Source organism: Rhinolophus sinicus, linkage group LG03, assembly GCF_036562045.2.
Source record: "Rhinolophus sinicus isolate RSC01 linkage group LG03, ASM3656204v1, whole genome shotgun sequence".
Taxonomy (NCBI): domain Eukaryota; kingdom Metazoa; phylum Chordata; class Mammalia; order Chiroptera; family Rhinolophidae; genus Rhinolophus; species Rhinolophus sinicus.
The window spans coordinates 70,302,604-70,329,825 of record NC_133753.1 but is presented as its reverse complement, the minus strand read 5'-3'; the positions used below and the strand labels follow the sequence as shown (position 1 = coordinate 70,329,825).

Here is a 27,222-nt window from a genome sequence, read left to right as displayed (position 1 = left end):
TTCAGTGTTGTAAACTGATGTTGAGACATGACATCTAAATAGACAGTATTGCTATGCCAGAGTAAATATTAAATCACATTATCTGACAATCCTTGGGGAATGGCCTTGCAATGTCAAGACCATAGGAAGATGATGTGAAATTAAATTCATAGTTTGACTTAGATGTTTAAAATAAAATATCTCTCTCCTTGAATGTTTACAGGGATAGTGTTACGATCCAAAATCATTACACAATAACAGAACACTTTTATAAAGATGATGGGGGTAAAAATGAAATGGATTTCACTCTGTATTTAGTGAATGACCACATTTATATATCCTGTCAATAAGCAAATTTCAAACATACTACCTGCTACACACTGTGCTAGGTGCCAGGGTGCAAAATAAGGGGAGAGGTATGTGTGGTTCTTGTCAGCCAGGGGCTCCCTGTCAAACTAGTGATGGCTATAATGAAATCACGGACAGGGGCCTACTGGAGGATAGTGGAAGAGCTTTCCTCCTGTAAGGGGCATTTGACACTTGTCTGGAAGGATAAGAAGGAGTTCAGTAATGGTGGTGTGTGGAGGGGTAAAAGGTGTTCTACCAGGTCAGACAATCGAGTTCGCGAACTCATCCTAGAAAAAGTGCTACATACCTCACTGCTGAATATCACTATGGTCACCTTCGAAGTACTCCCCTTGGGAAGCTATGCATTGATGCCAGCGCCTAGTCCACCCTTCAAAGCAATTCTGGAACTCTTTTTCTGAAATGGCCATAGAACTGATGTCATTATTGCCCGTGATGTCCTGAATGTCAACAAAATGTCTTCTTTTCAATATTTCCTTTATCTTCGGGTAAAGAAAGACGTCACTGGGGGCCAGATCAGGTGAGTAGGGAGGATGTTCCAATACAGTTATTTGTTTACTGGCTAAAAACTCCCTCACAGACAGTGTCCTGTGAGCTGGTACATTGTGGTGATGCAAGAGCCATGAATTGTTTGTGAAAAGTTCATCTAACTTCTTTATGCAGACTTTTTAGCACTTCCAAAGAGTAAACTTGGTTAACTGTTTTTCCAGTTGTTATAAATTCATAATGAATAATCCCTCTGCTACCAAAAATGTTATCAACATTGTTGCAACTAGTTCACGAACTTAAATGTCTGACCTCGTATGTATAGGTTTAACAGTGAGAAATGAATAACATGTTTGAAGACTGATAATTAATATGCTAGAGCTCAAGCAAACAGTGAGTAAGTGGTGACCGATATGATAGAAGGGCAGGAAGGGGTCAGATAGTAATCTTCTATGACAAACTTCCAGTGAGTAGCAGCTAGATTAAGAACTGTGTTCAAGGTCTCACAGAGAATAGATGAGACTCAAGGCCAGATCTAGGTGACCTGGATGTCACACTCTCTCTTATACCACACCCCTTCCAGAGTACAGGAATAACATAAGATGCTATAGTTTAGAGGCAACAATTCTTTCCAGACCTCCAGTTTGATTTCGATCATCTCGCTAAAAGACGGGGGAAAAATCTTGACCAGGATCACATTCTGCTCGTCATTCTGCATGTTTCCCACAGCTTGCTCCAAGACCTCCGTTTGGTTCGCTCTGAGCCAGGCCAGGCCAATGACTGCAGCACATGTTTGGCCTCGGCCATCTTCCGTTAAGGCTCAGTCACAACCCTGTTTTAGCTGCGTACAAGGTTCCCCTGCCATCTTCTTCCTAAGCACCGTTGGCTAAGGATGTGAACACTCACTGGCAGCGGTTCCATGGCCCCTGACTTAGTAGTCATAGTTGTCAAAGCCTAATGCAACCTGCCAGGAAACATGGAGCGGGAAGCCCATTGTTGCCAAATGAGTCAGCTAGTCCAGTGTCCTCCCTGAACACATGAGCCTAAACAGTGCTCCTCGGGGAGACTCTTTGCTGTTTCCTAGATTCTCCAACATAGAGAGAGGCTCAGATGAATACCCTACCCAACCTCGTTCACAAAGGCACAAACAAACACACAATCTCCACCTCCCAGCACGCTTGCTGAGTCTCCCTGACCCCCTGCACCTCCACCGAGATCCAGAACTTCTATCTCAGACCATGGTGTGCTGTCTGCTCTATCACATAACACCTAGAACAGGCAAGAACGGGCAAGATGTCTCCATGCCCTCACCCTGTTGAAAAATGTAGCCATAGCTTCTGTCTGCTGGGGAACTCACTATTCCCCAGTGAGGGGAAGCGTGTTGGAGAGCCCATTTAAGGAGAAGAGCCTGTACTAAGTGAGGCAAAACTACATTTACTAAGGAAGAATCTGGAGTCCCAGAGAAATCAAGGCATCTCTAGCATTCTTTCCCAAGAGCTCTTTGTTGGGCATTGCAGAACTGCATTCCCCACACGTTGTTTTTGCAGTTTCACAGTTAAGATGCCAAACGGCCTGCTCACACAATGTCCCAAGGGAGCCCTGATCTCTTGTGGGAACACAGCCATATCTTGGCCTGTCACAGAGCCTAGGTCCTTTTACTTTCAGTTTCTTTCAAATTAATGAAGGTAGCTGGGATGCATACTGCTGCACTGAGTTATTTAAAACTTCCGACATAGTGACTTCAATGAAATGTAACCACATTGCCAAGGACATAGGACAATGCGACTCCTGAGTGACTTTTACATCCAGCTCCGCTATGCTGGCAGCCCCATGATACCTTGATGACTTTCAGCCATCAGCTGCTGCATAGAAATGGAGGGACTTGGGATGATAAGAATGGGCTTTTTTTGAGGGTAAAATGTGCCCACAGGCCAGAAGTGATGCCAAGTGGAAGGAGTGTTATGAGGACTCTCTATGCTGCTCTGAGCTTTTCCCGCTTTCTCCAGAGACCGGCGCACAGTCTGAGCCATGCTTCACAAGGCTGAGCCAAGAAAGAAATGGAATGGAAGAGTCCCTTTGGAATAAAATCCTGCCAGCTGCCTGGAGGGCCGCCTGATTGTCTGCTGTCATAAGAGGAGTCCCTTTTGGAAATGGTAAAGAGCTCAGTGTCATGGTTCTGTCCCAGGGCAGGACACCTAGAATGGTCTGAGGAAGCCAGCGTAGAGCTTCCTACGGGGTAGAGCTCAAATACGGAAAAGACCAAGCTGCCATTCCTAGGAAGGCATTTACTCGGTCATCAGCCACGATGAGTCTTTTCTTGTTTTCCATTTCCTCCTCTCCCCACACCTGCTCTCCCACTGCAGCAATCCCAGTATCAAGTTGTCTCTCAGAGAAAAACGTGATCTTGCTTGCCTCTGTTCTTAGGACGTTTCCGTTTCTTTCGTGGATTCTTTTCGCAAGTTGCACTGCCCTAAACCACCTCCTGGAGGCCACAGTGTTTTATTATGTGACATCGATTTGAATTTTAAATCTTTCTTGTGCAGGGAATCTTAAAAAATAAAAGGGAGAGGAGCACGAGGGAGATGCACTCGGAAAACCAAACCAGGAAGAAGTCAAGGCTCCAACGTGCCGCTGGGAGAGAAGCAGCACGTAAAAGTGATGTCTGAGGGGAACTTAGGGGAGGACGCTGCCACCTTTCAATGTTTAAAATATGCTGTGGGGAAAATCTAACTTTGATATAGGCAATTTGGTGGAGAAACATGTATATGCCAAAGAAATGTGCTGCCTAAAAAGAATGAAGGACTGTAAAAGGAGTGGGGAGAAAGGAGTCAGAGCCGCCTGCACAAAAACGGGCAGTGCTGAAAGGTCCTCTGATTCAAACAGTAGAGATGCCCCATAGAAAATTCAGCATCAGCTTCACACGGAGTCCTATGTGAATAGAATCATCAACAACCCTTTACTGAAATTGTGTTGAGAACACAAATCAAGATCTATTTCTGGAAAAGCGCAAAGAGGAAGGAAGCCATAGAGGAAACTCCCAAAGGAGATGTTGTGCTGTCCTCTCAGGAGGTGCCAACTCCCTGACAGCCAGGCACATATCTGAGTGGAGCCTTTCTTATGCATGGATGATCTTTCTAGAAGAACCATGAAGCGACAGAGCACCCCACTGTGCGTCAGAAGTTAGCTCAGCATGCAGTCCCGACCATCCGATTAGATCCAGCTCTGACTTATGAGGAGTCAAAACCTGGCTGAATGTTAAAGATCAGGGTTTAAAAAAATAGCTGTCCATATACATGTCAAATGGCAAAACTACACATTTGGAGTTAACCTAACGAAAACAGGATTGTGAGTGAAGGTTGGGGATGGATAGGTGAGAACTAAGGGATCTGGAAAGAACAGGTGACCTAGGAAAAGGATGAGGAAGGTAACTGTATAATACAAATAACTACAAGAAGATGTCATATCCAGAATTATGCCTTCTTTGCATCTTTCTGAAAGAAATCACTTCCTGATTCAAACAAATGTAGCACTGACACCTCCTGTTTCCATGATGCTTTATAGGCATCAAGCATATGACTTAAAAGTCTTGAAAACAACTTAGAATGTATTAAACAACAACAACATTTTCCATTAGCCTCTGAGCAACAATGTCCAGTCCTGTGATCCTTTTTTTTTCCCTAGAGCTTCCCATTCTCCTTCAAAGTCTCTCTTAAGACATCATCCTTCATCTAATGTATACATTCCTGTATGAACTCAATTCAAAAGATACAAGAAGAAAGTGATTATTGTAGGTCCAATTTCCAGTTCCATTTTGCTCCAGCCTGTTTTCTTTTCAGTCATAGTTCTACCTGGAGGTTTTAGAGCTTTTGCTTTTAGGACAAGGTCAAAGTCCACCTCATCAGACCTTACCTTTGATGCCCTGAAAGAGAAGGCGGTGGACTTGGTGTCTGACTTTCCCCGGTCTTGCAGTATAAGGCCTTGGTCCTCTGTCAAGGCCAGGTAATGGCCAGTGGTGAGATGCCGCAGTCGGAAAGCCTGGCCCCATCTTATGTTACTGCCACTCCAGCTGCACATAGGAAACAGACAAGAAATTCATTTACATGAAAATAAGTCCTTTTCAATATTTATCCTGTGCTTGCTGACACATGGTAGAAGACTTATAATTTTCTGTGTTTCATCCCCGAAAGGAAAAAGCACCAGTCTCCTGGTTTGCTCTAGGATTTCCTGTCTGCTTACAACTCAGCATGGTACTTTCTTATGAGCTCCCTCAAGAATACCAATAAGGAACATGATCCCGGGGGCAGGGCAATGGTTAATGTAATTGGAAGTCTTAAGCTTCCAATTTTTCCTTCACTCTACTGAATTGTCTTAATGTAAAAAGAAAAACAAATCAAAAACCTACAAAAAGAATGGGAAGCTTGCTTTTTAAGGGGAACTTGTTTCTGGGAAAGCAAATCCTTTCCAAATGTGCTATCTGAACTCAAACATTTTACTACCACAAAGAGAAATTTACTATCATCAAGAGAAATAGTAAAAATATTTGTGCAGCTTGCACTTGCCAGAAACAGGCAAAACAAAACAAAACAAAACAAAAAAACAAAGAAAACAAGTCACCTCTCTTCCTGTAAGCATCCTATGGTGACCTCTGAAAATGGTTCGCCAGAGAACCCTACAAAATCATATAAATCGAGAGGTTCAAATCTTTGTGTTCATTTTAAGAACACTCGTGAAACTGCCCAGGCCATCAAGGGTAAGCACACCTGAAAAGCCACCCGGTATCTAAAGGATGTCACTTTACAAAAGCAATGTGTGCCATTCCGTCGTTACAATGGTGGAGCTGGGAGGTGTGCCCAGGCCGAACAGTGTGGTTGGACCCATGGTCGGTGGCCCAAAATGAGTGCTGCACATATTTAAAAATGCAGAGTAATGCTGAGCTTAAGGGTTTAGATGTAGATTCTCTGGTCACTGAGCACAACCAGGTGAGCAAAGTTCCCAGGATGAGGCACAGAACTTACAGAGCCTACGGGCAGATCAACCCACACATGAGCTCCCCCTGCCACCGTGAGATGATCCTGAGAAAAAGCAGATTGTTATTGTTCCTAAACTAGAAGAGGAGGTTGCAGAGAAGAAAAAAGATCTCCCAGAAGAAACTGAAGAAACAAAAACTTATGGCCCGGGAGTAAATTCAGCATCAAATTGATGCTAATAAAAGTTAAACAAACAAACAAACAAATAAAAACAAGCCAAATAGGGGCTGGCCTGGTGGCTCAGGCGGTTAGGGCTCCATGCTCCTAACTCCGAAGGCTGCCGGTTTGATTCCCACATGGGCCAGTGGGCTCTCAACCACAAGGTTGCCAGTTCGATTCCTCGACTTCAGCAAGGGATGGTGGGCTCTGCCCCCTGCAACTAAGATTCAACACGGCACCTTGAGCTGAGCTGCCGCTGAGCTCCCGGATGGCTCAGTTGGTTGGAGCGCGTCCTCTCAACCACAAAGTTGCCGGTTTGACTCCCACAAGGGATGGTGGGCTGCGCCCCCTGCAACTAGCATTATGAGACACAAATAAATAAGAAACCCAATGCTCAGTTAAATTACCCTTTACCATGCTTTCAGTTATCAAGAGCTTCAAAAGCAAATATTAAAAATGTACAAATAAATACCCATAAATAAAACTCTGTGGGCAAAGATTTTTTTTAATTAAAAGATATCCATGGGGACCGAACCGGTGGCTCAGGCAGTTAGATCTCCATGCTCCTAACTCCGAAGGCTGCCAGTTCGATTCCCACATGGGCCAGTGGGCTCTCAACCACAAGATTGCTGGTTCAATTCCTCGAGTCCCGCAAGGGATGGTGGGCTCCGCCACCTGCAACCAAGACTGAACTCCGCACCTTGAGCTGAGCTGCCGCTGAGCTCCTGGATGGCTCAGTTGGTTGGAGTGCATCCTCTCAACCACAAGGTTGCCTGTTCGACTCCCACAAGGGATGGTGGGCTGAACCCCCTGCAACTAGAAAACAGCAACTGGACCTGGAGCTGAGCTGCGCCCTCCACAACTAAGATTGAAAGGACAACAACTTGACTTGGAAAAAAGGCCTGGAAGTACACACTGTTCCCCAGTAAAGTCCTGTTCCTCTTCCCCAATAAAATCTTTAAAACAAAAACAAAAACAAGCAAACCAAAAAACACACAAGCCAAATAAATAAGTAAGTAAATAAATAAATAAATGTTGTGATGTTACAAGGCAATAAATTCTATGGCAAAAAGTAAAGCAGGATAAGATGATTATGAGAAGGGAGAGCTCATGTAGAATGCCAACGTTTTTACGGTCCTACATCAGAAGGTCGGCATTCAACAAGTTATGATAAATGTCAGGGAGAAATTATCCACTGAATAACCTGTAATGCATTTACCTTTTATGTTTGAATTAAACATTTAAGAGATATATGTGCCAAATTTTAAAATAACTCTTCTTTTGATTCAACTCTTTGGAGAACCAATGAATCCAAAGTACGTCATTAAAAGGCTTAAATTCTTCATGTTTAGGATGCTAGGTAACTAGAACTATATACACATATTTATTTTGACTTTTATACAATAAAAGTCCATTAAGCAAGAACACAGCCTAATATCCTGAGAATAATAGTATGATTTTTAACAAGGTTGGAAAAAGAATATAAATGCTCCAAGCCAGCTAACAAGCGGGTGCTCCTAAAACCAGCATTCTTTAAACCAGCAGTCTCCAGAGTTTCTCAGAAAAAATTTAAATGTACATGTGTGTCTGTAAGAGCAGTTGTAATATTTTTCTCCTGATCTCTAATGGATAATTTTGAGAAGCCCCTCGGGGAATACACCCTTCACGAGAGAGACTTTTACTTTGAACATGTGTTCAGGGAGAGACAGAGCAGAAAGCCAGAGAGAAAGGCAGAGACGGAAAACTAAGATGGTCACACTTGACACTTCTCTCTCATCCTAAGCCATTTAACTCTATCCTAACTTGAATCCCTCTCAGCAAAATAAAGGTCCAGAGCTTAACTGCATCCCCTATTTAGTAGTTTGATGTTGAGAGACCACCTGTTTTTACTCAAGCATATGGCTCCCAAGTCTCAGCCTCCTGCTCCATCCATGCAGGTACAGCACTGCTTCTGACAAGTTCTAGTAAATACTGGTTCTTCATACCTGTGTTTCCAATGATGTTTTAGTCTTTCCTACCTCATGCCATCAAAAGCACCACTCTGTCATTTTAGCTAACTGTCCACTGGAGCCAACAAAGCTACTGAGAAGGAAAAGGCTTACCTGGGTTCTAGAGAATCTGTTTAAGACAACAAATGTGAGAAGAACAGTGATGGCTTTTAGTAGCTACGTCTGAACTTGCCCTTTTTAACCCACCCACTGCCAAGGGCTGGGTTCAGGGCAGCAGAGCTCTCTGGCTTCAGAATCAAAACAGAGGTCTTAGAAATTGTGTGTGTGTGTGTGTGTGTGTGTGTTTCTTTAAAAACAAAGTTACAGACATTTCAGAATTTAGCTATGTGCCAAGGAACTTTTGAGAGTTTGCCAGGTGCTAGGGAACAAATGAAATATTTAAGAGAATGGATGGCAATAGGAAAGAAAACAATTTTGAAAAAGAGCACCACCCTGACCCTCCTACCTTATCCGAAGGGGTTCCACTCTCCACAGAGATCTGGCTCGCGTCCCAGCTCCCCCAGCTTCATAGAATATCCTCCTGTGTGAGTAGAGGTCAAGATTAGCTCCTGTGTGTGTGTGACACGGATCAGCACCAGGCAGCGGACAGCTCCCTGCGGAGGCTGCTCAGATGCCCGTTTTCCTAAGCCCTCCAGGAGTCAGCAAAGCGAAAAGGAAGAGTCAAAGCGAGCCACACTTACCCCTTTTCTCTTACAAGGGAAAAACGTGCCAAAGGTGAGGGAACTGCTTGCCATGTACATGTCATGGTGACTCACAGATCATCAGGTATAAAATGAAAAGGATCCTCTCCATATCCACATCAGGAGTCCAAACAGCCCCGTCACACAGGGTCAAACCAGACACTGACTGCTCCAATTCTCTCAGACTAAGTGCCTCGATGGTTTACAGCTTTTAAAATGCATTTGTACTGTTCAGACATATATGCAGTACAGTGTGATTTCATTTCCACGGTTCTAGGAAGCTTGGAGTAAGAAGCTTTATGTTCAGGGGCTCAGTAGTGTGCATGACTGTTTTACTGTACTGTCATCTCCTTGCCTGAAATAAGGATAATCTCTTAATGTGTTTTTAAATAAATAAAATGTTTAGTTTGGAATAATTTGAGATTTACAAACATGTTGCAAAGGTAGCACAGAGAGCTTCCACATAGTCTCACTCAGTTTTCCCTAACGCTATCATCTTACATTACAATGGCACAGTTGTCAAAACTAAGAAACCGACATCAGTATAGCATTACCAGCTAAACTCAAGACTTTATTTGGATTTTACCAGTTTTTCCAGTTTTCTTTTTCCTGTTCCAGGATACCACAAGGCATTTAGCTGCCATGTCTCCCCTGTTTCCTCTGGTCTGTTATAATTTCTTATAGCTCCTTTTTCCCCCACGACTGACAGTTCTAAAGAGTACTGGTCAGGTATTCTGTAAAATGCCCCTTGACTTGGGTTTGCCTGATGTTTATCTGATGATTAGCAAAGTCTGTTTTTTAAATCCATATAATAGTGTCCAACCTACCTATATCACAGATTGTGAGGAATTAAATGAACTATTCTAGTCTAAGAGTATGTCTCATGAACAGTGATCCCTGAATTACCTGATATTCTGAATCCAGACACTTTTTCAGAATCTTCAGACCTTCAATCAAGACTGATTATTTCACTGCATTTAAATTCACTAATTTAAGTTGTTCCCCTACCATAGAGGATTTGTACATATCACAATGGAATTACTCAGGCCCCAGCAGAACCTTGATCTAGATTTTTGAGATAATTGGTGAAGAGGAAATGTGTAATTATTTTTTTTCTCTGAATAAGTATAATTATGAGGTAGCTGAAATATGGGCTTGGGAGTAAGGCAGACTTGATTTGAACCTGTTAGCTGTGTGATCTTGGTCAAGTCCCTTAAATTCTCTGTGCCTCAGTTTCCTCATCTGTAAAGTCCATCTAATGAGGGTACGCAAATCACAGAATAGTTGTGAGACTTCAATGTGTTTTCTAAAAGTAATTAACAATCACAAAGATGCACCCAGATGTGCAAAATACAATGTATCCTATATTAATCCAAATTTTGTTTAAATACAGATGTTTGTAAACATGCATAGAAAAATACATTGAATGGCACAGAAATGCAATGAAAAACCATAATAATAGCAGTTACCTCTGGGTGGTGGGATTATAGAAGACATTCTAAATATTTTCAAATGTTCACATTATTGGGAACTATGTAGTAAATATTAGGAAAGAAATCCCACATTGCTTTAGAGCTCACACACCCAAGGTGTCTCTGTGCCAGGCCCAGAATAGTAATGATACTGCACTAACCTCCTAGCCATGCAGAAAAATGTGCTGAGATTTTCACTAATGCTTCTCGCTCCTCAGTGAGGGCTGGAGGGATCTCTAGGGTGGAGAGACTCACCCTAAGTGGCAGGATTAGAGAACTCTCTCCCTCTGATATCTGAAGAATTCTGGAAGGTTAGTCCTTCCCACTTAGGAAATGCAGTGGTTTGCTCTGTTCATTCTCACAAGGTTACAGAAGTTGAAACAACCTGTTCCCGTTCTCTCAAATAATCACCCTAGGAGAATAGTCGAGTGGGTGGTGAGCTGAGGCACTTTTGAAAGGCTGGCTGACAGCTTAGCCTTGACTTCAATAGGTTAAGTGACTTATCCCTGGGTGCTTGACAAGCTAGAGGCAGAGCCGAGGTTCAGAGCTCAGGATGCTAGGTTATTGACTTTGGGTTTGCACCCTAGACAGTCAGCTTTTCTATCTAGCATCACTGCTCTCAGGCTTTAGAAACAGAAACTCATAGACACAGACAATAGTTTAGTGGTTGCCAGAGGGTAACGGGGGCGGGGGGTGGGGGGTGGGAGATGAGGGTAAGGGGGATCGAATATATGGTGATGGAAAGAGAACTGACTCTGGGTGGTGAACACACAATGGGATTTATAGATGATGTAATACAGAATTGTACACCTGAAATCTATGTAATTTTACTAACAATTGTCACCCCAATAAATTTAATTTAAAAAAAAAAAAAAAAAAAGAAAGAGTAGCAATGATTTCTTCCTGAAAGTCAGCCCCATTATAGTGGAATCATTTGCATGGGCTATTTTAGTGTGTTCTCTATTTCCTATTCCTTTGTGCTCTCCCAGTTTCAGTATTCCTGGCCATCCTTTCCAGTTCTGAGCATTTACCTGATGATACAAGACAGCGATAAGCCTTATCATTCACCTTATCTAGACATCAAATAACGCCAAGGCACCCTGCTTTAAGAGACCAATTGACACAAAAATTCAAGTTCCAGTATAGTGAATAGCTGCTTATTCACCCCTTCATGATGCCTTACAAAGGAAAGGATTAAACATTCTTATTTTTAACTCTGATTTTCTTCCCCCCCGCCCCAAATACAAATCAGATCTCATGGGATCCTCCTCAGCTAAGGGAAGACTACCTTCAGTCTTATTTCAATGATGGCATGCAAGCCTGCTTCATGGTACCCATTTTGGGAATTGCTTTCTATCTGTTTCACTCTCCCCAGTACTTCTGTTCAAATACTTGTCCAGCATTTCCTTTTAGTCAGGATCTTGTTGAATCATTCAACAGGAAAGCCCACCAAATGACAAGCCTCTCCAAGCAGTGTAGTTTCTGCCCTGGCTGCTTCTAATATGACTCTAAATTTAATGACAGGTGTGGGTGGGTGGGGATGGGGTGGTGTAAAAAGGCCCTACACAAGGTTAGTATTTCATTTTCTCCAAATTTCTGTCCTTAAAGAAGAATAGGAATGGGAAGAAGGAATTAGTGAGTTTTGATATGTTCCATCTTATATGTAGAGAACTCTGCCAAAGTCACTCCTAAAAAACTCAATTCTTTATCCCCCTGCAAACTTTCCCCTGACACTAAAAAGATACTAAAAAGGAAGCATGTAGTAGGCTTTTGCATAATTTCACTGTTAGAAAAAGGAAAAGAAAATCACAACTGAATAGGATCACATAACATTATTTAGAGTAAGGAATCCTTAATTCTAAGGAAAGCCAGGTTTTCCTAACTTCCCTAGTCAGACATAACGGTCAACCATTGGACCAGTGGCAGGGAAGCAGTGAGTGAAGTAATCAGCCACTTGCCATAGGTCTGTTCTTTGTGTCCTAGACACTGCTCTGGGTCACATCTCATTCCCATGAAGGATATTTAGAGGACAGAACAAGTGGGAAAAGACTCAGAATAAGGGATACATATTGCTAATGGATAGTTTCTCAGTTGTGCAATTATTTGTTCAAGCTCATTGTTCCTGGGAGTCCTTCAGTACATCAAATAAGGAACCAGCCCTGGATGGAGAGTCAGCAGCTCTGGCTTTTAGGCTCCCATCTGAAATCAGCCCATGTGCAACTCTGGGTAGGAGCTGACTTAGATTTTCTAAATTGTGTGGATGTGGTCCCATGTTTCTGATATAGTAGAAGAAACCATTAACAAGGTGCTCATAGGCATGGCACAAACACAATGTATTCCCTCCAGGAAATCAGACTCACTGTTGTCCCAAATTCAGTCTAATTTGGATCTAAGATTTTTACAAATATATATAAGATTTCTATCGCTGTAAGGGCCAAGCTTTTTTATGCTCTGTTCCTTTGATGACAGACAGAATACTAAAGCACACTTCAGTATGAATTTAAGACTTATATTAATATCTTCCATCTTCTGGTTTTGAATTTCTGAAAAACATTCACTGAGGGGTCAACTAGAGGACCAAAGAAAGCAGCACCCTCTAAATGTTGACCTTGGCACTATCCCCTGTGCTAAATCCAGCTCCAGTTGGATACTGCCATTGGGCTTTTCCAGTCCTATTTGGTGATAAGCAAAAGGAAATCACCAGACTCCACCTTAACTACCAAGCACATGAAAGGGGAATAATAGAGGGGATTTGCCTGTGAAGAGCCTAGTGGATAATTTGTGTAAGTGCACAGACCTACTACAATGATTAGCTTGATTTCCATCACCAAAATGGTGCTTCAGTCTACAATTAATGCTACCTGAAACTCCTCAGACACAGGAGCAACCAAAGAAAATGAAGAGATTTGGAGAGCATTACAGACTCACTTGCTAAAGAAGCAGCACGTGTATATAGCGATTCCTGTGAGCCAACTCTAGAGTCCTGCCATTCCTGTTTATAAACTGCAACCCATGGCTGGAGTGGGGTTTGCCATTGGCCACCACTTACAGAATTCATCTGTGGCCACCTCCAAATGCAAACTCTTTAGTCTGTATCACCTGAGACTGGAGATATGTAGGAGAAGGATGAAGCTATGGGCTTACCTGTACTGGGAATCATTCTGGTCTGTAGATGGTATCGTCAAACACTCATCGTGACCATGGAAAAGACGTACTACATGCCCACCAAGTAGGTATCCTATAAGAGAATTAGATTCTACCATGAACTGATGGCAAGGTTAATAAAGAGAATACCATGTTTAAAAGGGGAAATTCGTGCAGGTATGAGTCAATTATGAAAAACACCAAGAGAGAAGTATTTGGGAAATTATAGATTCCATGAATTCAGGCCTCAGGCAGAAAAGACAAGAATATGAAAAAATAATTCTAACATTGAAAGTTAAATAGAGTTTCAGAAATGAGCATGTCCAACATCAAAAGATAAGGTGAAAACAGTGTCAATTCATATCATTAAAAACCAAAAGTAAAATTAAGTTGCTACTGCATGGAGGTTCCTCAAAAAATTAAACATGGAACTACCTTATGACCCAACAATTCCACTTCTGAGTATTTATCCGAAGAAATTCAAAACACTAATTCAAAAAGATATATGTACCCCTATGTTCACTGCAGAGTTATTTACAACAGCCAAGATATGGAAGCAACCTACGTATCCATCAATGATTGGATAAAGATGTGGTACATTTATACCATGGAGTTTTACTCTGCCATAAAAAATAATGAAATCTTACCATTTGCAACAGCATGGATGAACCTAGAGGATATTATGCTAAGTCAAATAAGTCAAAAAGACAAATATCATATAATCTCTTTTATATGTGGAATCTAAAGAAAAAATAAACAAAGAAAACAGAAACAGACTCATAGATACTGATGGTTGCCAGATGGCAGGGGGTTGGGGGGGGGCTGAGTGGAAAAAAAAAGAAGATAAGGATTTTCCAAATGCTTATGATGCAAATACATCTGACACCAGAATCCTAGATAAGTTCTTACAATCTCACTGTGTGTACTTTGTGGCAAAATCCAAATCAGATTGCAATCATGCCAAGAACGAAAGTGCTGGGAAGGGGGCTAGCAAACTGTTATTAAGAGTTGTCTTAGGAGAAGCTAGCTTTAAAATGCATTTGACAAACACAGATCAAACCTGGGCACTATTCCCACAGCATCAAGGGAAAGGCAGAAAGACGTTCCAGTACTCCTAAGTGGACAAACATAGATGCCATTATCAGTAAGCTCTTAGCTTTTAGAATAAGGAAAGGAATCTCAATAGCCATAGAATTCAAAGATAGATAGGAAACAATAAGATTCCAGGACATGACGACCAACTAAGTTGTCATAAATTCTGAGCCTTAATTCAAAGAGCATAGTAGCAGGAGGGGGACCAGTCTGAGCTTCACCTTGCATAAAAACATGGTGTTTTTTTTTTATCCCATTGCATTAAAAAAATTCTCTGGTCTATTCTTTTCTCAGGGAACATGTGGACTTAATATGCTCAATGTCTGTGTTAAGATTTTTTTTAAATTACATAATTAGATCACTTTAGGGGCTGTCAAACTATTTCAGGTGTTGGTTGAAAACAATAGGAATGAGAAGTCATGCCAGGGAAGAAAAGGGTGCTATCAGTGTATCTTGTGCAGGGACAGTCTGATATGCCCTCGTTCATTTATTTTTTCATCCAGGTAAGGCAAGTTTTTCTTAAACTTCCCCCAAATGTTCAGAAGACTTTTTCCAATTTCCCTCTTACTGTACTAATATTTCCAGTTGCATCTTGGTTTTTTTTTCCCATTCAAGTAATTCATGACATACTGCAGGGCAATTCTTAACAGCCAATTTATTTAGGAAATTGGAACCCTCCACGATCATACTCTTGATTAAACTCTCTCGCATCTCATGATGGTGAGGTCACGCTCCAGTTCAAGTTCATCACTTACAGTGCTCAGGCTCTTCCAATCGATATTCTGTTCACACAGAGAAAACTACCAAGTGCTGGGGCATCACAGCGTTTCTTAATTGAAATATATCAGGGCAACAGTCAGGAAAGAAGGGTCATAGTGAGGATCACTTACGCTCTCAAGGGCTAAAGTGGGTTTCTCACCAGTGGGTGCTGAAAGGCCGTTGCCGACAGGGCTCATGACTCAAGTGATGAGCTGCCGGGTTATATTACAAGGGCCCTCAACACTTCCATAAGGATCTTTCTGACCTAATTTGCAAACACGTCTTAAGGAATCTCCACAAGCCCTCTGTTGGGACTGGGAAATAATTTTATTCCTACAGTGACAACGAAAAATTTAACATGGAAAAGATTCAGTTATAATTTCCTCGGGAAAGATGTAAACCCAGATTTAATTTCTCATAGAAAGGGAAGGATGGACAGTAGACATCATTAGGTAGTAACCTACCTGATGATTGTAGGTTAATTTTGTCATCAAAGAAGAGGCCTAAACATATCCTGCCCTTTTAAAGCCTTTCACGAATTGCCAAAAGACTTAAAAATCTGTTGTTTCTTGATTATTCAGTTTACTTATGATACCTTCTGAAACTGGGGTATCACCTTGACACTCTCAGTTTGCCATTTCCAAATATCATATCACAGGATGGCATTCCCAGTTTGAACCCACTAGGCTTGGGATTAAAAATAGGCTTACACCCTGTGATATGAGTATTTAAAAATGTTTTTGATCCTGCTACAAAGCGCTAGAATGTAATGCAATGACCCACAGGTCACTGACATTTGATTATTCTGCTTAGTTGTGATCGTACCCCTGAGTAAGCTAAGGCCAGTATATTTATTACATAACTTGAAAGGTGCACTGACTTTGCCTGGCTCCAAGAAATAGGATACGTCAAACACACTCTGATGAGCTTACTTAGAGGGAAAAATAAAATACTAAGAATATCTCACTTATTATTTTTAAGTGGTTTTCTATAAGTAGAAACAAACGGCAAAACGTATGTTAGTATAGAGAAAATCCTTCTCCCTCCTATATGGAGAGATACATTGGAGAGAAACATTAACAATATCACCTTCTTGGCAAATAATCTCCTCAAAATGGCAAAATGGAAGTTGCTGTACCCTTATAACTAGTAACCATAAATAAAAATGGAAAGTCAGTGGGTGAGGCAAAGTGCATATTCCAGGTCTAAATGCATGTAGTGCTAAAGTAATAGTAAGCACTAAAGGATTAAAAGTAATTCCAGGAATGCTCATGTAATCAGAAATCAGGACAGAAAATAATGCACACCAACATCAGAGAAAGGATGAACTAAAATCATGCTAACCGCGTATGAAGACATGCTGGTGGGAGCTGGGAAGCAGCAGAACATGTCAAGGTATACAGCACACGACAGACTGGCAGGCTGGGGGCTGCATGCATATAAAAAAGCACACCTTCTTCGATGCCACTTCCTGAGCACGTAGGATGTACATTCCAGAGTGTTTGCATAAAGGAGGCATCCACTTGTATGTTAGCATTTGATACTGAGAGATGCTGTGGCAGAAACAGAAATGAGACAGCCTTTCCATCACTTGGCCGGTTCTGACGGAAGCAGCTTACCTAGAACTTCGAGGACTGAATTAAACAGCCGTACTGTCGTCTGGCTCTTTTCACATGGCTCTGGGAGATTTCTCCACCCAATCTAATAGAGGCTTCAACGGGGGACACTTTATTCAGGGAAGAGGAAGTATTTAGCTACAGAGGTGACAGACAAATGTTGACTTCATCTTCTCAGGTGGATCCCTGATTCAACAGGAAATTATGAAATGTCTATCCTTGGTAGGAAAAAGGAACTCACAAGTGGGAAAAATTACTCCGGACTTCAGCCTAGGCAATGTAAAATCTGTCAACAGGATTGGTGCTAAGAAGCTTAAAAACTTAGCCCTGACAGTTCTGATCTTCAGGCATTACACACACACACACACACACTCACACACACCAACCAAAGGCTTGGTGTCAGTGATGCTTGCATAGTTACTCATTCATCCCCAGGTACAAAATCTCACCTGCATCTTCCCACCACTACCGTGTTTCCCTGAAAATAAAAGCGGGTCTTATATTAATTTTTGCTCCAGAAGACGCATTAGGGTTTATGTTCAGGGGATGTCATCCTGAAAAACCATGCTAGGGTTTATTTTCCAGTTAGGTCTTATTTTCGGGGAAACATGGTATGACATCCCACATGCTGAAACATTTAAAATGTTCTATCTCCTATGTAAGTTTATTTTCCTATGTGCCATTCTTTCGGGCTTGTTCCTCACTGGACAAGAGCTAAACAATGTGATGAATTCACAGTAGTGGTAGCTAATGTGTAAATAGTTGGCTTTCTCTGGAAGAACCTATGGCATTTTAGGAGAGTTTGTTGGGCATACTGTGTTTCCCTGAAAATAAGACAGCCAGACAGTCAGCTCTAATGCGTCTTTTGGAGTAAAAATTAATATAAGACCCAGTATTATATTATATTATATTATATTATATTATATTATATTATATTATATTATATTATATATTATATTATACCCGGTCTTATAGTAAAATAAGACTGGATCTTATATTAACTTTTGCTCTAAAGGACACATTAGAACTAATTGTCCGGCTTAGTCTTATTTTTGGGGAAACATGGTAGTACCTTAATCTGAAAGGGTAACTCACAGTTAAATTCCAGGCCCCATGACCACCTGGCAGGGTAAAGGATTTAATCACCGCTTAAGGACACTGTCCTATGCATCCTGTCAGCCTTGGCCAACCACTCCTAATGGGAAATATTCTGAAAATGAAAGATGCCTGTGTTAGGAGGTACTTACAAGGTATCTTTCAGAGGACACACTGACGAGGATGAGGTCATCTCCAATTCGAACTTTTTCTCCCTCAGACCGCTGTTTGGAAGCAGGATGTATGGTCCACCAACAGGCTTCTCCTACATGAAATCTCCTTGAGTTAGTCATTGCACCATAGAAGCCAGTGTCCCTTATTCACCTTCCTTCTGATGATAATCTCTCTCTCTCTCTCCCTCCCTCCCTCCCCCCCCCACACACGTGCAAACGTCCACACATACTCTAGACCTCAATTTCTATTTAACTATAAGCGTTCTAATTAGCTCCACATCTGCTCTTGTCTCTGTGTATTATTTTCATTTTCTCTCGAGACAGAAAGACAATATTGGGAAAGACTATTGTAGGCAGCAAAATATAAAAACCTTTGAGTATTTTTAATACATATAGAAAAAATGTTTTCTTCACAGACACAAATCTTTAAGAATTGACTTCACTGGTTGACTGACCACTTATAGACTTTTATCTTTGCCTCCAACCCCTGAAATTCTACTAAAACACCAGTACTTCTACTAAAAATAATCAGAGATTTTTCACAAGGCCTAAATCCACAAAGACTAAGACAGCAGGTGTGAAATTGACAGTAATGAAGTGAATTTGACATCTTGGAAAAAGGAAAGCAGATAGGTGCTTTTAGCCAAGAAAAAGCTAAAACTCAAGGCTTTGGGTAAGAGAATGGAGGAGAAGCCTCTCTCAAGAAGTCAGGCCATTCCTGCTGCGTATTTCCTGTAAAGTCTTTGGAACTGGAGTTAACAGTTACTTGTGATGGTAACAGTAGAGGATGGGGTTGAAAACAGGAGGACTGGCTGAGAGTTTTAAAGGAACATTTAACCCTCTGCATCCTTTTCTCTGTCTTGTATCATCAGATAGGTAACTCTTCCTCTTCCATCCTACAGAAGATTAGAAGTTAAATCCATGGGATGAAAAACCATCAGAGGTCTGGTTTTGGAAACACCAGGCACTGTCAAACAAGGAAGGAAAGAGTATTGTTGAAAATAGACAATAACTCATATTCGACATCCTGATTTGTAAAACCCAAGCTCCCTTTTCTTTGCTTCCTTCCCTCAGCTTCCAAAATGCCAGCTGCGATATTGAACCTCCCTCCTCACTCCCCCCCCCCCCCCCCCAGTTTGAGGATTATTCTTTAGGGAAGCCACATACCCAAGTTAAAAGATACTGCTGTTTGGGTGTCTCCAATGAAATGCCTAGGTCTCTGCCAGATTGCGTGAAAGTGAGGTTTAGCAGACAGGCAAGCCATAGCCACACACACAGAGCTTCTAGCCTTGATCTAAACCTGAATGAAGACAAAGGATCACCTGACATCTGAAGAAAGTCTAACATAAATAACAGGAACAAAACAAAAACAGGAGGAAGGGCCTTTGAGAAAACAAAGATTACAGATCCAAAGAAAAAATTTTAAGAGATCATAATTCATCATCTCAGAGATAAGAAAAAGTTACAGTCATGAAGCAGCTGTAAAAGTATCCATAAAAGATTCCTTCAGAGAAAAAGAAAAACTCTTTGATCCTGAAAAAGAGAGAAAGAAAAGAGAGAGTTATAGCATCAAGTTGAAAAATTTCCCAAAAAAGAAGAATGAAAAAAAAAAGTTTAGAAATAGAAGCAAAAAGAAAATTAGAAAACCAATCTAGAGACTTTCCTGGAAGCAAGAACAGAAAAAGGGAGGAAATTAACAAAGAAAGAATGTTAAAGTTTTCCCAATGCTAAAAGACAATCATTTTCAGATTGAAAATCCCTACAGAGTGTCTGGCACAGTGGAGAAGAGAGATTCACACCAGGACCCATTCCCGTGAGACTTAGAACAGAAAGGATCCATGTCCAGACGTACCACTGTGGAATTACAGACATCGGGGAAAAACAGATCTAAGTAGCTCTCAGAAAAATATGAAAAGGTCACGCACAAAGGATCAGGAATCAGAGTACAGATATCTCAACAGCCAAACCATAAGCTAGGAGAAAACAGAAGAGGAGAAAATAGAAGAAAATCTTAGGCTTGCTGAGAAAAAAAAAAAGTTTTCGAACGTAGAATACTGTGACTTAATTGTGAAGATGGAATTAAGAAACTTTCCCATGAATCCTTTCTGTAAAAGCTACTGAAGTGAGGTGTAAAACCAAGAAGGGAGAAAAACATGAGCTCTAGGAAACATAGAATCTAGGAAAGCGGTAAAGGGAATTTCCTGGATGATGGTGGATGTTTCTGAGAAGATGAAACTGCTAGAACAGCTAATGTGATTGAATCTAATCAGGGGAAAGTTTCAGAGTTTAGAGATGAATAAATGTTTAGGTCACAGAAAATAAAACAAACAAGGCAATTCTTAACTACTGGAAAACTCAAAAGTAATACAGTAAAGTGAACTGATCATTGTATTTCATGAGTCTCATTTGCAAATAAAAGTCATAGTTATACCAATGTAAGTAGTTAATATTGATTTGGTAGTTACATAAAATATAGATGTAAATATATTGGGAGGGTGGAAAGAGAAGACAGGGAAGAATGGGGACCATAAGCGCTAAACTTTTATTATTCACTTAGGACCAGCAAGATAATACCTAATATGGAAAGAATAACTAAAGACCAGTATACTATATTATTCATAAACAAGTGGCAAACAATACTAGAGCAGCTGACAGGAGATGCCCCAGAGAGAGGCAGCCATCTAGAACAGCGAAGGGCAGGGCAGGAGACTGATCTTTTCAACAAGCCTAGGAACACTATTTCTTTAAACTATGTACAGGCATTATTTTGACTAAATATTGATGATTATTTTGCTTAAATTTTGATTACATTAAAATTTTCATGACAAGACATCTGAAGGGGGAAAAGGTATTTAAATGCATTATGTACTCTGGACCACCAAGGCATTTGGGATAAAGTGGGTCCTAAAGAGGCACACGGGGAACCTACTTGTTCTCCTTCTCTCTACTGGGAACAGCACTGTTACCAGAATCAACAGAATGTGGACCAGTTGATGACCTTAAAACCCATAATAGCGCTATCAGTGTTTTTATTTTTTTCATATTTCTTTCCTCCTAAGTCTAATTCTAAAGCTATGTCTGCATGCTAAAAACGACACCACCACCACAAAATACCTTTAAAGGGAGAAAAGAAAGAACTCAGTAACCAAAATCAAGGCAAAATGATCACCGGTTCTGTTAAGTAAATCAAACCATTTATTATCCACTATGCAGGGGGAATTCCAGAATTGTTCAAGAAACTGCCTCCAAACTTCTCCTCACATTCTCCTAGAGATTCAACTCAGCTATTGAGCCTTTCGCTTGTTTTCAACTCAGAAAGAAGTTTCTGACCTGAGCGTGCACTGATAGAATGACCTGGTAGGAAAACAGAATGCTACTCCGTTGGCTTCTGAGTGAATCTCCTGAAGTAAGAAGACCCATTCCAGGCAATACTGAAACTTATCTGAGCTATACATGCATTCTCCTTCTCCCTCACGAACACCAAGTTAGCCTTCTTTAAGGAGAATATGAAATGGGTTGGGGGTGAGGGAGGTAAAATAAATTATTTTAGGCTTTAGGTTTTCATGAACACCTGGTCAACTCTTGCTACCTTTCTTCTGCCAGAGTCAGCTTCTGATCAGCCAAGTTGAACTTGGGTTGGCTCATGTGTTTCTCTAGTCTGTCAGCAGAATTCATACCAAATGTGATTTTTAGGTATTTAGAAAAGAGCGCTGGAAAGAGTAACATTCTCTGCTGTAATTTTCCCTCTGTTTTTCCTGGAGGTTCTAATAATTAAATGAAACATATTTCCTGAACGCATGACTAGACAGTGGTATTTCTCAATTTCTCCCCAACTCTCAAAAAGTCTAAAGTCATTTTATTGATGCAAATAGAATGACCACATATGACTTTTCTGATTATGTGCTCCAAGACAGACGGCTGGTTTATATTTAGAGGCCAATTTACAGAGAGTGTGGTACTTCACTCATTTCGTAATTTTCAGAAAATGTTGACAACAACTTAAAGTGATATTTTAAGAATAACGCTTTAGCTGAAAACAAAGCAACCTCAAATCAAATTTAACTGTAATCTTATTGTAGGAGAAAAAAAAAAACCATAGTGGGCAGCGGCAGATCTGCCTTTGTACAAAGAAGGGGAGGAGAGAAAGGGTTTCTCCTCAGGCATTCTCAGACACCACTGCACATGCTGCAGAAACAGCAGGTACATATGGTTTAAACTGCAGAGTTCTTTCTCCACATCCTCTGTAAAATCAGCCAATGTGGATCATTCCCGTATGAACTGACACAGTTTTAGAACATCCACACGGACTTCTGTCCTTCTATGGCTACCCAACAATGAAATCTCCTATTCTGGGGAAAATGTTAAGACATTAAAGACTGCATCCAAGTTAGACTCTTCCTGCAGTAAGACCTAGGCTGTTTTCCCTTCCCTGCCCTCACTTTGCTCCTGCCCCCTTTCCAAGCCTGGGGCTCCAGCTTTAGAGCAGGGTCCACCCAACACCCTTCCAGTAAAATGATCATTTGGCTTGAGTTAACATGAACACGTTTCTGCTGTGTGCCACCAAGAAACCTGACCAATGCATAGCCCAACCTCTAAACTGAGCGGAGATTCCATATGGAATGCCCTTGACAGATGGTCAGATTGCCTATGAATAGTTCCAGGCACGGGGAGCACCCTATATCCTAAGGCCACCTGTTCCTCTGCTGGATAATTGCAGAGATGACAAAGTGGTGTCCTTCACTGAGGTGAAATGTTTATGTCCTTTCAACTTCTACTCACTGATTCATTGGTCTTTGGAATAACCAACAGCAAATCGGTCCCTTCTTTGAGACTGTAACTATAAATAGAACTATATGTGAGTATAACTATGTATAGAACTATAGTTATCTTGAGTGTCAATATTTTTGATTACACTAAAAAAAGTATATGATATATAGCACTGGTGGTAAAAGACAACAAATGACATTAAATCATATGTGAGAACTGTATTTTCTTTTTACGAGTATTACTCTTTTAAGCCTTCTAATTCTATCAGAGAAAGTTTTAAGGTTGGAGCTTGTGTATCATTTACACTTTTCTAACATTTGCCAACATCTCTTCAGTTATTTAATTTCATGGGTTTCTTTTACTTTTATGGCAAGCAATACCAGTTTTCGACTTATAGCAATGTTATATACTCTGTCTCTAAAATTTTAAGTATGAAAGTAAGTAAATTTAAAGAAAAATATAAAGTAAATGAGAGTAAAGGCAATGCATTGGAAGGGCAAAAACCATGGCGGTGGATGTCACCGACGAACACTGGAAACGCTGCTTTAGAAACAGCTGGTTCACTGAGAATAAAATGGGGCTACTCCTCTATGTCTCTGAGAAGGTAAAAGGATTGAAAAATACAAATTAGTAACCACAATATTGCCACGGGGAGGTGAAAGACAGTTTGGGGAATATAATCAATAATGTGAAGATTTTGTGGGGTATCAAATGGGTACACGTCTTATTAGGGAGACCACTTCATGGATGGTGTAGGTGTCTGACCACTGTGCTGCACACCTGAAGCTGAATACTATTGAATGTGTATGTATATATATATAGTCACAGGATGTGGAGTATAGCTTAAGAAACATAATCAATGGAATTGTAACAGCTATATACGATGTCAGAGGAGTAGTAGATTGGGGGATAGGGGTTATCACTTTTTGAGGAGTGTAAATGTCTAACTATTACATTGTTTTGTACATTTGAAACTAATTTAAAAAAATAGGTAAAAAAAAAATTGGGACTACTCCTTTGAGCTAGTCACTATGCTTCATTAATGTCAGCACTTATTATGCTATCTTTGTTTGCTTAGCAGTTAAGCATGACCATTGGTTATATCAGGAATAAGTTCTCTACTTACTTTCAGTACTTAACCCTAAAAAACTATTTTTCTTTGAGACTGGCAGACTGCGGTTAAAGCATTATGTTCTCTTATTCTTAGTTTCTGTTTCCATCATACATTCTTTCTTTATCATTCTCCAAAAGTTTTTCAGACCTATTTCTTGACCCCACTGATTAGTTGGTTCGGAATCCCCAACGAATCACATATTCAGGGTCCTTCTCAAAAGTCCTTCTCCCAAGACCCCATTGAGATCTGGGAATGTTGACTCACCTGAGGCATGTTCCCGTAGACCTACGTCAAAGGCAAGTTTATCTGTCTGCGATCTTGATGTAGTCAAACATGTTAGATACTGTGAAACAAGAGCAGATGCTGGTGAAGTCATACTCTTCTGTCCGTTCTTGGCATCTCACCACCCTTTGGCTTCCAGTTGTCAATGTCAACATTGAGTGACTGGGACGAGGACTTATCTTGTTCATCATTATAATGGTTGGGAATATACTTTTATAATATACTTAAAACCTCAAAGATGTTCTTACCTGACAACCCAGTGACTTAACTTATGGGGCTGTATGTTATAGAAATAAGTTTGAAATATTAAATATGCTTTAGTTCAAAGATACTCTGAGAAAGTTTTAAATTGGGAACAATATAAATGGAACATAAATGACCAATAATAACGGAAGGCTTGATAAACTTCGGTACATCATTTTATGGAATATTACGTTACCTTTAATTGTGTTTATCAAGAGTGGGTTAGAGCATGGAATACAAAATAGTTTGTTTGTGTAGTTAACATGTATGCAAAATTTAAATGCCTAGCAACCCGGCTAAAAGAAATTACACCAAACTGATAACAGAAGTTATCTTTGGACAGGGGGGGAAGACCCTGATGATGCCTCCATTTCTGTTTATTCTATTTTTCAAATTTTCTATGAGCTTTAAAACTTCTCAAATAATATGTTTTTTTCCAATTATAAAAATACATGTGTATGCAAAACTTAACAATGATTTTTAAAACAGCATAATAAAGAAGAATAAGAAGAAAAAAAACCCCATGGCTTGTTCTCTGTCTCCTCTAGTGACAGGCACAGCCGCTGACCTTGGAATTATTCTGGGAGGCAGATATGCACTTGGAACGTGCTTTCTGGGTTATATTCCTTGTTCTCTGCAGCAGGAAAATGGAAAATCATTGCATTGTACGGAGTCATATCACACAGGCTTTATCCTCAGTGCTGCTCCTAAAAGGAGCTAGCCAATATAGAGTTTATGTTAACTGTGACGGGACTCTTTGGGGGTGGGGAGGCGTGGGACAGTAAATCTAATGATAAACAATGTAAGCTTTCATATCTCTACCACAGTGTTAGCCTGAGTTTTCAAGGCCAGGAGAAGCGTGCTGTCTGAGGCTTTGTGTATTCTATTTTGGTAGAAACAAAGAGATACTAAGGTTTCACTACACTATGGATAAGCACCAGATTCTGAAAGACAAATGATTGCCCCTCAGTTCTGAGACCGGCAGGGTACAAAGTCTCCCCACGCTAAACGTCCCTCCCCATCTCCTCCTCGGATAATCTTCCATTTGGTCATTTTTGTTCTCTGTCCTTTGTCATGACGGACTACAACAGATGAATGTTCATGCTGAAAAGGTCAACATCTTACCAGCACTCAGGAGAAGAAATGCTGCAATAAATAAATAATTTACGAGGCAGCCACGGCTCCCGCTGCCAATTTGATAGCTCAGGCTTTGAGACGAACTTTGCAGCACGCTGCAGGTGTCAGTGTGTGAAAACAAAGTCTTGAATGAATGGAACAGTTTTCCACTAGTGCCAGAGAAAGAAGGCAAACCTTCCTTACACTGACAGCAAGTGAGGAGGATACGTGTAGCGACTGGAAGTAAATGTCACTAGAGTCGGCATATATTTTAGTTGATTGCGATCACAGTATTCTCCTTAATTCTCCCTGCCACAGATCTGCAATACCTGCATTTTACACATTTATTTAAAACTTGAAAAAAGCTTTTCAAGTGACACTGAGTTATCATCATTTGGGTTAATGCTGGTTCTAGATCTCTAATTAGTTATAGTCTGGCTCAGCTTTCTCCTGCCTCTGGATTGACATAATAGAATACCTTCAAATTCTTCCAGGACTGAAAACAACAGGTACCATCCCATTTCCTTTAGCTAGTAAAAGAGGAGAAATTTCACCAAAAAATCCCATTTGATTGATGTTTTTCTTCTCTCCTGCTTATCCTTGTGTATTCAAGAAATCAGTTATCCCATAGTTTATTTGATCATCAACTCAACAAATCTTTATTGAGCATCTAGTATGTCAAGGTACTGCACTTGGTGGGATTAGGTTTCAAATTTTAAAAAAAGGAGCGAGAGACATGGTCCCTTTCCTCATGGAGTGGGGAAGAGAGTGGTCAGACATTATGCAAATGCAAACACATCTGCAAATGGAGGTAAGTTATAAGAAGGAAATGCTAAGACAATAATGTGCTATAATTATTTACATTCCGTATTACTCCCGCTGTTAACTTGACCTAGACCTTGTTGGTTTCCTGTACTTGCTCCCCTCTCCATCTTCCCCCTCCTCCTTGAATGGATGTGCTTACCATTCCACTGAAAGAGTGCCGTAGGAGAATCGCATGGCCATACAGCAGGGTCCTGTGGCCACCCCCTTGCGCTGCCTGTGGGAAAGGAGGAAAAATGTCAGGCTGGGCTGGGCCAGCTGTGTCTTCTCTGAGAGCCAAGCAGCACAAGAATTCTAGAAGACAAACTACCAAGAAAAGACGTATTGCAAAGCTCCCAAGGAATTCATTCTAAAAGCGAGTGGCCAGCCTATGGGAGGTGGTAGACTCATGACCACAGCCATGCAACATCCTGGGAGAGAGTGCTGGGAGAGGGCCAAACCTCTTCCCCCAAATGGCCCCTGCCTGGGATCAGCAGAAACCCAGGGCTGTTCTATCAGAGAAGCATGGAAATGAGATAGGTACTGCTTACCTTCCTTTGAAACTTCTCAGGAGCATTCAGAGGAAGAGAGAGAAACAAATGTGTTGTAACTACAGCCTAGCAATGGAAAGGCAGCTGGGGCAGGCATCTGATCAATTCTGCCTTGCAGTCTTTTCCCTTCAAAACTCTGTCTTATGCCTTCTGCCCACTCACTTAAATGAGTCCTATTTATCCAGCTCTCACCAATGAGAAAGGGCTCTGAAATCGGGACTTTAAAAGGGCGTTATGCAGAAATAGATAATTCAGTCAAGTGACTACTTTAAGTACCTTTACATCCTCATT

The 27,222-nt window shown here is 40.8% G+C and overlaps 1 protein-coding gene across 1 annotated transcript in view; it reads right to left on the bottom strand.

Moving 5' to 3' along the window:
* Positions 1-27,222, bottom strand: part of RYR3 (ryanodine receptor 3) — a 477,803-nt gene that overhangs the window by 248,470 nt on the left and 202,111 nt on the right. The window contains 7 exon segments of the mRNA XM_074327936.1: positions 4,741-4,897; positions 8,472-8,546; positions 13,323-13,416; positions 16,627-16,726; positions 18,037-18,149; positions 24,203-24,281; positions 26,544-26,618. Of these exon segments, the coding sequence (XP_074184037.1) occupies positions 4,741-4,897; positions 8,472-8,546; positions 13,323-13,416; positions 16,627-16,726; positions 18,037-18,149; positions 24,203-24,281; positions 26,544-26,618 (693 nt within the window).